This window comes from Lactuca sativa, chromosome 8 (genome assembly GCF_002870075.4).
Source record: "Lactuca sativa cultivar Salinas chromosome 8, Lsat_Salinas_v11, whole genome shotgun sequence".
Taxonomy (NCBI): Eukaryota; Viridiplantae; Streptophyta; class Magnoliopsida; order Asterales; family Asteraceae; genus Lactuca; species Lactuca sativa.
The window spans coordinates 287,927,979-287,943,100 of NC_056630.2; the positions used below are offsets into that span (position 1 = coordinate 287,927,979).

The 15,122-nt window shown below is 39.3% G+C and overlaps 1 protein-coding gene across 1 annotated transcript; it reads right to left on the reverse strand.

The window, feature by feature from the left end:
- Positions 1-8,940: 8,940 nt before the first annotated feature.
- On the reverse strand, positions 8,941-9,597 carry LOC111916944 (uncharacterized mitochondrial protein AtMg00810-like). The gene has a single exon (XM_023912590.1). It carries the CDS (start codon positions 9,595-9,597, stop codon positions 8,941-8,943), a length of 657 nt encoding a protein of 218 aa, XP_023768358.1.
- Positions 9,598-15,122: the final 5,525 nt, after the last annotated feature.

Here is a 15,122-nt window from a genome sequence, read left to right on the forward strand (position 1 = left end):
ATTAAAAGAACACAAGAGTTAGAAAAATGAAAAGTTCTCATTTTATTACTCTATTAAACTCATAAGTTACAAGAAATGAAAAGTTTTGAAAGTTTACAAAACTTGCCCTCAAGTTTTGGAACAAGTAAAGTTAAGTTAAAACTTTAGTTCCAACCCCTAGAATTTTAAAAGTTAAAATTCAACCCTTATACTTATATTATTATGATTTAATAATTATATATATATGTATAAGAACAAAGTCGTCTTACCGCTAGTACGCCTCATTCACGAAGCCGGTCTATAAGGTGGGTATAAGGTTGTTGCCTATAAAATGGTGACTTAATGGGTGTCCACTCTCACCCACCGCTTGCTTGATCGGTGGAGGGTCGTTAGCCGAACGGGTAAGACAAGGACTTATTAATTCTCATTCAAAGTATGATGAATATTATAAAGTAACTAAATGTTTTATTAAATTCCCAATCTTAGTTACTTTAGGAAAAATGTGAATAAGGTGCTATTCCATGAAATTACACTTTACACTTTGATTAAGTCGTTGGTGGAGCGTGTGTGGTTAACCGGCACACTAACTTGGACTTAACAAGGTAGGTAAAGGGTGACTTAGGGTTTATTATAGTATCGATGGAGCGTGTGTGGTTAACCGGCACATCGATTGAGTGATAAACTTTAAGGGTACCAAGTGATTTGCATGGTTACTTCACACCTCGTTTTGTGATCCTCGGTATCCCAGTCACAAAACTTGGAGGGCACACTCGAGATTGAAACATGCCTTTGAAAAGTTCATTGAATCTCAAAGAATCTAGGAATTTCTAAGAACCATTCAAAAACCTAATAGTAAAATATTGCGGTTTTCGTGGTGGAAATTGGTGAATCGTCATTCACCTACCTTTCAAATATGATATAGCTTAGATTACGGCATACCTCTTCTAAGTTATATTATATTGTGATTGGATCCTAGCCTTAATATTACATTTGGGTGTTTTATTAAGGACTCTCTCATATCTAAACTAATCTTGTCCTCTCTCCTTCAGATGTCTTTCAACAATGCTTCTGGCTCTAATCCTAATGGCTCCTTTTCCCTTATGAACTTGTGTGGGAAAGTCACCTTTGATGGATCCAACTTTAATGAGTGGATCAGAAACATCAGGATGATTACCCGCTACGAGGACAAAGAATATGTCCTTGACAAGGAGCTTAAGGAGATTAATGAGTCCACTGCAACTCCTCAGGAGATCGCTGAATTTCGGGCGCATGAAAGGGATGCTACGAAAGTGGCTTGCATCATGACGGCCACGATGACAGCGGAACTCCAAAAGTCTTATGAAGATTTCTACCCTTATGACATGCACCAAGATTTGATGGAAAGATACCATCAAAGTGCAAGACAAGAGAGGTATGAGATCATCTGCTCCATGATAACAACCATGATGAAGGACGGGGAATCCGTCACGAGCCACATGCAGAAAATGCAAAGGTATGTGGATCGTTTGCTGAAGCTTAATGTGAACTTCCCGGAGGATCTTGCAATAGATATTATTTTGCATTCCTTACCATCGTGCTATGATCAATTCCGCATGACATATCACATGAACAAGGAAGAAGTCACCCTCAGCAAACTTCAAGGACTTCTCAAGACCGCAGAAACAGGTCTTAAGGGGAAGTCGGTTGCTATCACTCCTACTCAAAACTCTACTCCGGTTTTGGCAATCGGGAAGAATCGAGGGAGGAAGAGAAAGAGCTCTTCTAAGGGTACCAAGGCTCGGACCCTTGATGGCTCTTCTTCAAGTCGAACCAAGAAAGGTTTCGTTACTCCTTCTTCTGACCCAAAAGAGGCTGAATGCTTCTATTGCCATGAAAAAGCTCATTGGAAGCGGAACTGCCCAAAATACCAGCAAGATGTGAAGGATGGGAAAGTTAAACCCAACCATGCAGGTATTTACACTATCATTTCTAATAACTCACCCCATTCTAATTCTTGGGTCCTTGATACCGGGTGTGGTATTCACATTTGTTGTGACTTGCAGGGACTAAGAAGAAGTGAGGATGTGGAGCAAGGAAGGATAAACTTGATCATGGGGAATAGGAAAGTTATACCTGTTACCAAGATTGGAGTTTATACTTTATCGCTAAGTAGTGGGTTTAGTTTAGATTTGAATAAGTGTTGTTATTCGCCAGGAATGGCAAGAAATATTATTTCCTTTCATGCTTTGTACAAACAAGGGTTTACCTTTTCATTTAATAATGAAGTTGGTTCTATAGATGTGTTCTATAATAATGTCTTTTATTTTAAAGCATTACCTTGTGATGGTGTGTATGAAGCTGTATCTGTTATAGATAACTTGGGAAATAATGTTTTGTGTATTGATTCTACTAATAATAACTTGGATAAAGCATCTTTATGGCATTGTCGTCTTGGACATATAAGCAAGAAACGCATAAGCCAACTCCAAAAAGATGGAGTCTTGGAGTCGTTTGACCTAAAGTCAGATGATAGTTGCGAATCATGCTTACTTGGAAAAATGACAAAGTCACCCTTCACAGGTTCATGTGAGAGGGGTGAAGGTTTGTTGGACCTTATACACACGGATGTGTGTGGACCATTCAAACATGCCACAAGGGATGCTAATCGTTATTATTTGACTTTTACTGATGATTATAGTAGATATGGATATGTCTACTTGATCAAGCATAAGTCAGAGACTTTCGAGAGGTTTAAGGAATTTAAACAGGAAGTCGAGAATCAATTGGGCAGGAACATTAAGATGCTTCGATCCGATCGTGGTGGTGAGTATCTTAGTTCAGAGTTCCTCGACTATCTAAGGGAATGTGGGATAGTCTCACAATTGACACCTCCCAGGACACCACAGTTGAATGGTGTGGCTGAGAGGCGTAACCGAACCTTGTTGGATATGGTTCGTTCCATGATGAGTCGAGCTACGCTACCAATCTCATTCTGGGGGTATGCCTTAGAGACTGCCGCCCATATCCTCAATCTAGTCCCTACAAAGAAAGTTGCCAAAACTCCTCACGAGATGTGGACTGGTAAAGTACCTAAACTAGACCACATCAAGATTTGGGGTTGCGAGGCTTTCGTGAGACGCGAGACTCATGATAAGCTCGAACCTCGAAGCGAGAGGTGTATTTTCATCGGCTACCCACAGCATTCCTTTGGTTACCTCTTCTACAGACCTAGTGACAATGTGGTCTTTGTAGCAAGAAGAGGAGTCTTTCGAGAAAGAGAGTTTATAAGCCAAGGAGACAGTGGGAGGCAAATTGATCTTGAAGAAATTCAAGAATCAAGCGGTGAAGGAACTTCAAACTCTAGCCCTCAACTTGAGGAGGAAACTCCTGTTGAGCAAATTGACAAATCTGTACCTCTGAGACGTTCCACGAGAGTTAGGAGTGCACCTGAGCATTACTATGGATTCCATATTACTGCAGAAGGTGAGACACTTATTAGTGATGAAACACTAGTAAGTCAAGATGACCCTAACAGCTACGAGGAAGCCATGGCAGGCCCCGAGTCTGCTAAATGGAAAGAGGCTATGGATAGCGAGATACAATCCATGTATGACAATCAAGTTTGGAACTTGGTTGAGAATGTACCAGGTCGTAAGACAGTAGGGTGCAAATGGGTCTTCAAGAAGAAGACCGACATGGATGGTAAAGTACACACTTATAAGGCTAGACTGGTTGCAAAGGGCTTCTCTCAAATTCCTGGAGTGGACTATGATGAGACCTTTTCTCCGGTAGCCAAGATTAAGTCTATTCGGGTTTTGTTAGCCATAGCTGCGTTTCATGATTATGAAATATGGCAGATGGATGTCAAAACCGCTTTCCTTAATGGGAAGTTGGCTGAAGATGTTTACATGAGTCAGCCAGAGGGTTTTGTCAGCAACGAGTACCCTAATAGAGTGTGTAAGCTTGAGAAATCCATTTATGGATTGAAGCAAGCACCTCGCAGATGGAATCTTTGCTTTGATGAAAAGGTCAAGGAATTTGGCTTTTCTAGGAGTGAAGATGAATCTTGTGTGTATGTCAAGGCTAGTGGGAGTATAGTTAGCTTTTTGGTATTGTATGTGGATGACATACTACTCATAGGAAACGACATTCCAACCCTGCAGGAAGTAAAGTCCTGGCTTGGGAAGTGTTTCGCTATGAAGGACCTTGGTGAAGCTGCCTATATTCTAGGGATAAGAATCTTGAGAGATCGGAGTAAAAGACTAATTGGACTTAGTCAGAGTACCTACTTGGATAAGGTGCTGAAGAGATTCAGCATGCAGGACTCCAAGAAAGGAGAGCTACCCATCCAGAGTAACACCAGGTTGAGTAAGACACAAAGTCCTAGCACTGAGGCTGAGATAGCAGAAATGAGTCGAACACCTTATGCTTCGGCTGTAGGATCGATCATGTATGCTATGACGTGTACTCGACCCGATGTAGCTTTTGCCTTGAGCATGGTTAGCAGGTATCAGGCGAACCCTGGCAAGGCACACTGGACTGCGGTAAAGAATATCCTCAAGTACCTACGGAGGACTAAGGACTGGGTCCTTACCCTCGGTGGGAGTGATAACTTGAGAGTTGTAGGGTATAGTGATGCTAGCTTCCAGACTGATAGGGATAATTTCCGCTCTCAGTCGGGCTGGGTCTTTACTCTAAACGGAGGAGCAATTTCTTGGAAGAGTTCCAAGCAAGAGACAGTGGCTGATTCTACCTGTGAATCAGAGTATATTGCAGCTAGTGAAGCAGCAAAGGAAGCGATATGGCTGAAGAACTTCATTGGAGACCTTGGAGTTGTACCAGCTATTAAAGAGCCAATGGAAATTTTCTGTGATAGTGAAAGTGCTGTTGCCTTAGCCAAGGAACCAAGGGATCATGGGAGATCCAGACACATCGACAGAAAATACCATTTCATTAGACATCGGATCGAAGAAGGACTCCTCGTGGCAAAGAGGGTATCATCGGATGAGAACCCAGCAGATCCCCTCACGAAGGGACTGAGTAGGGTTAAGCATCTCCAGCATGCTCGGAGCATAGGGCTGAAGGATGATATAAGTTTTAGTAGTTAGATAACTCAGAAATTTGTAAAGTGTAATTGACATTTGATGATGAATAAAAGGTGTTTTATTTATGAGTAAAGTGTTGCTATCTCTTGTCAATCGTTTACTATATTTCTTTTGCATGTTTTGACTTCCAGAATAATTTTGTTTGGTGTAACATATTATTCAAACCTCCACAGTCGGTCATATGTCGGAAGTAGGTATGAATCAAGACTGTCATGATGGGTTGTAGAGGTCCAAGGTGTTGGACAAGGCTACAACAATCATGAGTGCTCATAAGTTCTGAGCATTGGACTCAACCCACGCTCACTGGAATCACTTCATGGAATTCTATCTCGAGTGATCGTGAGACGGTAATATCATATAAGTCTTCAAACCTAGAGATATGATTTGTTACTTACAAGTTGGTTATGCATTGACTGTACGAAACCGCATTGGTAACTCGATGTTATAAAACGTACTTTTGTGTGTAATTCAATGAGTGGTAGAACAAACATATGAGTCGAAGTTTATCTGTTCCTTCTTGGATTAGAAGTTGATATCTGGGCCCCTCGATGATTTTGTTTTGACCCATGTACCGGGCCCGGTCAGAACTAAGTTGATGTGTTCAATTAAGTTCTATGTCAAACAAATCGGAAATCGGGAAACAAATGCTGGACAATAAGCAAGACTATGTTCCATGTATTTGTCCGGCTGATATCTAGAACGGAGGATTATATGATCACTTATCTTAAATGGCGTACCATCATCTTCTCAAGTTTCGAGAAACCTTGTAAAGAGCTACGATTGCCGGTCGGTTCCTGAAGTACTAGAGATATAGTTATTAGACTTATCCAAGTGGGAGACTGTTGGATAAGGTGTCTAAGTCCATAACTATTTCGGGCTTGTACTTGACCCGACCCGGCATGGTCCATTTGGGTTGCATGGCACCATGCAATTGGATAGACTAAATGTGAGAAATAACACGTGGAGATTATTAATATATTATAAGTTCTAATATATTAATAATATTATTTGATTAGTTGATCAAAGAATTAATTTGGAATTAATTAAGTGATCAAAGGATAACTAATTAAATATATGGGTTGATTATGTAAATCATCCATATCTTGTATAGTGGGCTAAGAGGCTCCATGGATTATCAAGTTGGGTTCTACCCATAGGATGCTCCATGGATACTCCATGGGAGTTACAAACCCATGGGTCATGAAAATGAAGAGTCATGACACATTAGGGTTTACATGGTGTAACCCTAGATGTGTCAACACTATATAAGAAGCATATTCTCCACCAAAATCGGCACTACTACTAAGGAAACAAGAGGGCTTGGCCGATTTTTGTGAAGTGTGTTATCTCAAGAGTCTTTCCAAGAGCATTTGGTGTTGTGTGAAGCATTTGAGGCATCACACTTGGGGTGCTAGGCTCACAAGGTTTCAAGGAACACAAGCAACAACAAGGTAAGTTATTCTATCTATGATTCAAGTTAAAATTGTTCCCCATGTATGCTAGATAGGAATATAACCTTGGAATTCAACTTTGCATGATAATTAGACAAACATAGATCCAAGGTTATTAGGGTTGCATGTACACTTAGGAAGTGTTAGAATGCTCAAAACCCATCAGTAGCACCTTTCTTCATAATGTTTACTGGATGCTTCTTTATTACCGCAAGAGATTTCACTCTCTTGGTTTTGGGTTGTTTTGGCGTGTCTATGGTAGGAGGGACCTAGGTTGCAGTAGGGGCAGACTGATTAGGATGAGGCGGGGAAGAATGGTATGGGTCAATACCATATGTAGCCTCAATGTGGTCTTTGACTTCAAGAGTGTTGAGTCCAATAGACTCTAAATGTGTCCAGGTAATCTCCTAAGGGGTCAAAACATAGATTAATCTTTAGAGGCAGTGTAACTTTTAAGTTCACGAGTGACAAACAGGCTTAAGTCATTTCGAATGTCGAGCTTGTCTTGCTTGTGTAGATCAAGAATGCAGAGTTACCAGAAACGAGAACATGTGAGCTCGGTTGCACCTTCTTTTGGAGACTATTTGGGGATACATTGAAGAAATTCATCCCAAAGTATTTCACCATAGTTGAGCGGATTCCCAGTGCATATGCTCAACACCAATTCCAAAATCTTGATACCCATGTTATCGGTGCCGCCTGTTCTGCCGGAAAGGCTTCTGATGATGAAGTGGCACATTACCTACCACACCGCCGGGAGCTGGTTCTTTTCTAATTCTCCGATTCGTCATAACTTCTTCTGATAACCCATCTGATATAGGGTTGAGATCACATTGTTGGTGCTAGGAGAGAAGAACTTTGTAGTAGAGATGACCCTTAGGTTGACGGTTTCCAAGAACTTGGCTTTGGCTTTGGTTAGAACAGCGAGAGAATCATCCACCAGATTAAGATGAAATTTGTGAAGGTTCTAAGATGGATGGAAAGCGGTGAATGCACATTTGAAGAGGGTTGCAATGGAACAACTTCAGTGAAGGCGTTGAATGGTCTAAACAGTGGGTGTTTTGAGAGAAATTGGATCATTAGTCTGATAGCATCATTATAGGAAGGATGCTTGAGGCAATGGAAGGGATTGATCTTTGATTGTTGATTCAGAGCTGGTGGGTCTAGCAGAGCCAGAGGCCTTCGACTTTGGAGATGCTTGATTTCACCATTGTTTCAAAAAAAACGTTTTGAAGAACTTGCAAAAAAATTGTTTGAGCAAGAGGGAAGAAGATAAAGGTCGTCGATTAGGAATTCAGAATGCGTAAAGCATTCTTGGGAGCAAAAGGGGAGTTTTCATATCTCCGGATTTCAAATTTTATTCGAATTAACTTATTTACAATTGGTAATGGTAAAAACCCTTGGGTTTTAACCATTATCCGCCACAAGTGAAATTAACTTAAAAAGAAAAGATTTTACAAGAAAAACGGGGCATTTAATGACTGTCTGACCCACGATCACACGTTTGACAAATGTGTGGTGAGTGAGGTTTATCCGTTGTAAAAGGGGAGAAGTTGAAACAGATCAAACAATTTGGAGGCTATGAGACGTGACAGACTAGGAAAAGAGATTTCTGAAAAGATTTCTTTTATGGAAAACAATTTATTTGTCATTTAACCTAAAATAGCTCTGACACAGAAATGTGATTTTGAAAGAAATTGAAATGTTGTATGCTACAAAATGAACTTTTTTATGAGGAAATTTTACTTAATGAAGACCATTAAATAGCACACAAAGTTGTCAAGGAATTTATGAAGTGATTGCGGGATCATTTATTGTAATTGCGGATGGATTTTGATTACTGTGGTGGAGAGCAGTGTAACTACAGTAGTAGAAGCTGAAAGGAACACTTGATAAAAGGTTAGAAATAACAAAAATTAAAGACCCAAAGAATGTAAGTATTATATATGGTTGCGGTATACAACGTATAGTGAAAACATACATGTTAAGTATATTATTCTAGGATCATAGCGGAGACCATAAGTGGTCTGAGGTACATGTCAATTCAAAAATAATTACGGGCCTAGATTCATCATTCCTAGCATTTCCAAAAAAATATTCAAATTTGTAGCATCAAGTGCTTTGGTAAAAACATCAGCAATTTCTTTGTGAGTGGGAATAAAAATTATTTCGATGTTACCTTTGAGAATGTGATCTTTGATGAAGTGGTACCAGAGTTCAATGTTTTTTGTCATCGACTGGTGAATAGGATTATGAGAAATCGCTATAGCACTCACTGAAGCACAGTAAATCAGTATCCACATTATTATGTATCTGTAATCCACGATTTGAGTTTTCATCCACAGAACATGTGAACAGCAGCTGGCTGCGGCCACATATTCTTCCTCTGTGGTAGACAATGAGGAACAATTATGCTTCCTTGAAGATCAACTGACTAGTCTTCCTACTAGAAATTGACAACCACCAGAAGTAATTTTTCGATCTAATCTGCATCCGGCATCATCCACATCTATGAAGACTTGGAACCTAAAGTCATTTCCTGCAGGGTACCATAGGCCTAACGCTTTGCTTCCCTTCAAGTATCTAAGAATTTTCTTGATTGCAGTCAAATGTGATACTTTAGGATCAGCTTGGTACCTAGCACATAAGCTTGTTGCAAAGACAATATCCGGTCTACTTGCGGTGAGGTACATCAATGACCCAATCATTCCACGATAAGTTTTATGGTCAACTGATTCTTCAAAAGGATCAGCTGAAATCTTGTACCCGAAGGCCATCGGGACCTTGGCTGAGGAACAATTGTCCAGTGAGAATTTCTTTAGCAGCTGAGATGTATATTTCTCTTGATGAATGAATATCCCTTCAGGTACTTGTTTGACTTGAAGTCCTAAAAAGAAACTAATCTCTCTATTCATGCTCATTTGGATTTTACTAGTCAAGACCATTGCAAAATCATTCACCCTACCCTGATCTATGGATCCAAATATGATATCATCCACGTATATTTGGACGAGAATTAAGTTATTACCACTTGCTCTTCTAAACAAAGTGGGATCAATCACACCTCTTTTGTATCCAGACATGACAAGAAACTCAGAAAGAGTCTCATACCATGCCCATGGAGCTTGTTTCAGACCGTAGACTGCTTTTTCAAGCTTGAAGCAGTGATTTGGAAATTCTTGACTTTCGAAGCCTGGAGGTTGTTGCCAGTAAACTTCTTATTTTTGTTCACAATTTAGGAAGGCAATTTTTACATCCATTTGATGTACTTTGATGTTCTTGTGTGCCGCATACACTAATAAAATGTGTATTGCTTCCATTCTGGCTACGGGGGCATAATTTCCGTCATAGTCGACGCCTTCAAGTTGGCTGCACCCCATTACTACTAGCCTTGCTTTGTTTCTAACTACCGCACCGGAGTCATCAAGCTTTTTTTTGTAAACCCATCTAGTGCCAACGATTGTGTGGCCTTTAGGCTTCAGTACTAGTTTCCATCCTTTATTTCTTTCAAACTCTGTTAACTCCTCTTGAATTACGGTGATCCAGTCGGGCTCCATGAGTGCTTCTTTTATGGTTCGAGGCTCAACTGAGGACATGAAGCCTGCATAGTGGCAGTGGTCCGTTAAGTCACTAGAGGATTGAGTTTGTATACCTACGGATAGGTTTCCAATGATTTGACCCGGTGTGTGATCCTTCGTCCAGATGTAAAGACGAGTTTGTTGGTGATCAACAGCTGCGGTGGATGGAATATCTTCAACGTCAGATGACTCTGCAGTAGGAGAAGGTAGTTCCCCCTCGACTTGTGAGCGGCCTGCAGAATTATCTTCGACTGAGGGAATTTGAACGACAGCAGTTGATGGAGGTTCCCTCGGAATTTGAGGATGGAAGTTCCCCCTGAACCAATGATGGTTCCCCTTGGATTGATGATTGAGTGATAACCCTTGGATCTGATATAGTGTATATGTTCTCAACCTCTTCATCGTCAGAGTCTAGAGAGACATTTGATTCAGTTGTGACTATGCGGATAGATACTGAAGTTGTGTCTTCAAGTAATGGAACCTCGATGGTTGTTACCTGAACCAGAGTTGAACTTTCCCCCTTAACTGGTGAGGTGAAAGTATCGTGTGAAAATTCTGCGGACAAGGTTGGGCCAGATACTTCAACATGGTTATGTTGAGCCACTGGAGACACAAGAATTTAAGATAGATGAGTCGTCTCTTTGGGGTCAAAGAGATCATCATAGTTGATTTCCACTATGTTTAAGGGACCCAAAGAGGCTAGATATCACTTTCTAGGAAAACAGTAGTTTCATTTGATGGAGAAGTGTTGCGGACGTAATAGTCATCAAATTTGACATCGAAGCTTTCAACTATCAGTCTCGTACGTCTAATGAGAACCCTGTAGGCTACCTTATTCGTTGAGTAGCCAAGAAAAATGCCTTCACCTGATTTCGGTGCAAATTTGTTAAGATGATCCTTGTTGTTGATCACAAACCATCTGCACCCAAAGATGTGGAAGAATATGACATTCAATTTGTGATTGTTGAGGCCCTTATATGGAGTTTTGTTGAGACACTTGCAAATGATGCTTTGATTTTGAACAAAGCACATAGTTGCCACTGCTTCGGCCCAGAAGTATAGAGGAAGGCTTGCAAAGTTTAACATGGACCTAGCTGCTTCGACTAGAGTACGATTTCTTTGTTGTTGAGAGAACAAACTTGAGACACACTTGAATAAATGTTAGAACAAGTATAGTTGTGGAATTAATTAATCTTAAAGGATCTAAAAGCTCAACAATAATTAGCTAATGAGTTAGATAGTTAGATAGTTAGTTGCGGAAATGTAAGGAAGCATAAAAGACAGCAGGTGATATATCAAGTAAACACATAAGTTTATTCATAACATGGAATGCATTCAAACCAAGTTAGTGAGTGAGATCAAACTTAGTGATAAAGTCACAAATGACTTTCTCGGAAGAGAAATAATAAACAGTTATGCTCTAGTGGATTTTGAGAGTAAGAAGTAGTATGAGATGCGTAAGAGAGATGTAATAGATAGATCTGAAGATGATTCAGAAAGAGAACTTTTTAACTGTGAAAAAATGAGCTCTATATATAGAGACTCAAGAGTTACATCGGATCGCATCTCCAAGAGTAGCCATGCAAGGCATACTGGACAATAGAGAATATTACAGAAAAGTAGATAGAATTAAAAAAACTAAGTAAATAAGATGACTGCAGTTGGATAGATGACTTCGGATGACGCTGCTGATGAGAACTAGATTGTGGATGCTTGTGGGTTGCGGTAAAAGAAGTTTAAGAGGGTCACTTCATGTTTCAACATTTGCTCTACTAATCCATTTTGTTGCGGTGTGTATGGAGCTGAAAAGTTGTGATTGATGCCATTGGAAACCAAAAAACTGTTTAAGTGATGATTAGTGAATTCAGTTTCATTTTCACTTCTGATTCTTCGAACTGGTAACTTGATTTAGAGCTCAATTTCTTTGATGAAGTTGATCAGAGTCAGCGGTGTCTCGGATTTGAGCCTTAAGACGAGGACCCATGTGAAACAAGTGAAGTCATCAACTATAACCAATATATATTTTTTATGTTGAAGACTAGCTATGGTAGATGGACCGTAGAGATTAATATGAAGCAACTCTAATGGTTCAGAAATTGAAGAATCAACAACCAGAGGACGGCTTCCCTTCGTTTGCTTTCCACACTCACTAGCTGGTCAGAGTGTATCATTGTTATACTTTAGAATGGGGAGACCATGGGCAAGTTCTTCGGTGACTAGGTTATTGATATACCAGAAGTTAAGATGAGCTAGTGTGACAACCCGGAATTTCCATTCTGAACAACCCAGGTAAGGCCAATAGAAGTTAGAACAGTTACAGTGAAATCCCATACTTCGAGTATAAGTTTGGCAGTTTTTTAGGATTTACACTTAAGGAGATATCAGGAGAGTGGATGCACTAGGGTTTTGTGCAACACTGTTATTCCAATACTCTAGGATATTATAGTTCATTCTAAAAGTATTTTCTGCCAAAAATCCCAGGTCTATATATAGAAATCTGAACCAAAATAATTCATTAGTTACATTTCCAATTAGAGAAAAGCCAAAATTCTCTCTCACAGATCTTCAGGTTTTTATCCCAAATTATGAGTACCTCGATCTAGTTGTATTATATAGCTTAGATTATGTTTTATAACCTCAAAATCGAATCAAAACACCAAGATTTGGGAGTTTACCGCCCAAGAACACTTGGGGAGTAAACTCCATTTTAAGGGCTAAAAGTGTCCCAATGTCCCTCAAAGCCTTGGAACTCAACATAGGGACTACCATTACATGTTTAGACCACCAAAACAACTAAGAATCAAGGGTGAAAGTGAGTTCATGGCCAAAGAAGTTCTTGGGCCGTGAACTCCATTTTCAAGTGCCAAAATGCCTTAAAATCCCTCCTTAAGCTAAGACACTAATTTTGGCATGTACCTAAATGAGTTTAGGACTAGCTAACACACTTAGAACACCAAGAGTAAGGTGTTCACGGCCCAAAAGGTTCTAGGGCCGTGAACTCCATAAAATGGTGCCATAAACTCTTCTACAACAAAGTACAAAAGCCTAGTTTGATTCCTAGTGAAATTAAGGAATTGAAAACACCATAAACATCATCCCAAGGGAGATTACGGCCGTAATATCCAAGGGATATGGTCCCAGGGCCGTAAACTCCTAAAAGGAGTTATATTATGCCCTAAACTCTTCCATAGAACAAGCCATTAAGTAGAAATATTTATTAGGGCTTTATAGAGCATCAAACATCAAATGGTAACCTAAGTATGAGCTTATGGCCGTAAACTCATGAGTTTACGACCGTAAACTCATTTGGTAGTGTCATTAGGTTTGTGAACTCCCTTAAGGAGTTTTCCTTGAGCCCTACACACAATAGCTTCCCCTACAAACACTTAGATGCAATCCTAGAGGCTAATAACACTTGATAAAGGTGTTTAGCATGTCCTAGGGTGTCTTGACTCGTTTATTAGTTGTTTATAGACTAATTTGTTACATATATGTGAAATTATATGTTAACTACGATCATAGAGGGTGTTCAAGACTTCACTTGACACCTAGCGGTCCTACCTCTTCAGTTCATCCGTATCACCCACAACAGGTGAGTTCATACCCCTTAGTCAATGTTTTAACTATTTTTAAATGTTTTATGGGGGGGATACAAGTAGAATCATGCTACTTATTATATCAATCACATGTGATTAATAAGCAGCATTCAAATGATTTACTACTCATTAGCCGTTTTACCAAACAGTTGCCTTCAAATGATTTTCATAAACACTTTATATGTTTAAAACTCCTTATTGCACTGTACATTTTGCTCTGTATGTTTTATTTCCAACTAATTTACAATTATGTTTCAAACAAATGTTTCCTTATACTTAAATCGTTTTATCAAACCCATGCTTTCAAAACCGTTTTATAGATTGACATCAAGTCGATCTTTTCTTAAGATAATAATTATGTTCAAAGGTTTTACAAAACTTATTTATGCCTTTATATTATAAATTGCCTGCCTGTATATGTATAGCTATATAAGAAATGTTTAAAAGACTTAGGAAGGCTATCCACCATATTTCCTTTTCGCGCTTGAGATGTGGTCTGGTGGGATATCGGGTACCGTCCGAAGGTCGTTTAAATATTAGTTATATATCATGTGTACATATATAGTCATAAAAGGTCTTTCCATTTCATCCAATGCCCTTGGGTAGCAAGGGTATACATCCATGTTCATATGTACCAGTTATATTACTAGTAAGCTACCATATGGGTAGTTTAGGAAGATACTAGAACTATTACTAGAATGCGATATCATACAATGAGTCAGTTCATTCATGAGTCAATACTTGCTAGATAGAGAGAACATACATTAAAGCTAGTACACACAGTACATTACTATACAATTACATGATTACGTTTACATAGAGATTTTGCTATAAGCATGCCTATATATGTGTAGTTATATAAGTAATGTTTAAAAGACTTAGGAAGGCTATCCACCTTGTTTCCTTTTCCTCGATTTGCATGTGGTTTGATAGGATATCGGGTACCCGTCCGAAGGTCGTTTAAATATTAGTTATATATCATGTATACATATATGGACATAATAGTTCCTTTCAGTCAGTTCATTACCTTTGGGTAGCAAAGGCATACGTTCATATACATTACATTACTACGAGTACATATACAACTATACTAAAGGAAGAACATATACAACTGTACTAGAAAGTGAACATATACAACGATACTAGAACGAGTAACAATACATTACATATACATATATACATTGACAAAATTATGATCCTATATCGGAGCATGCCTTAAATGTCATGGCCCGAGTTGTAGCCAGAGTCTCTTGGAGGGAGAGCGTGAGTTTACGAATAGATCTATACTAGATTGACTATCCTACATCTTGCTGCTAGCTACAGCCGGACCTGCAGGTCTGCGGGTGCCAAACGTCATTTCTTTTTATGACCATACCTATGTCGTTGTTACCAGTCAATAGTATGGTGCAATTAATCACCTGATACCTTAATACA

Excerpts from the sequence above, each read along its gene's own strand:
- LOC111916944 (XM_023912590.1), bottom strand. The coding sequence starts at position 9,597 with ATGTCTGGATACAAAAGAGGTGTGATTGATCCCACTTTGTTTAGAAGA.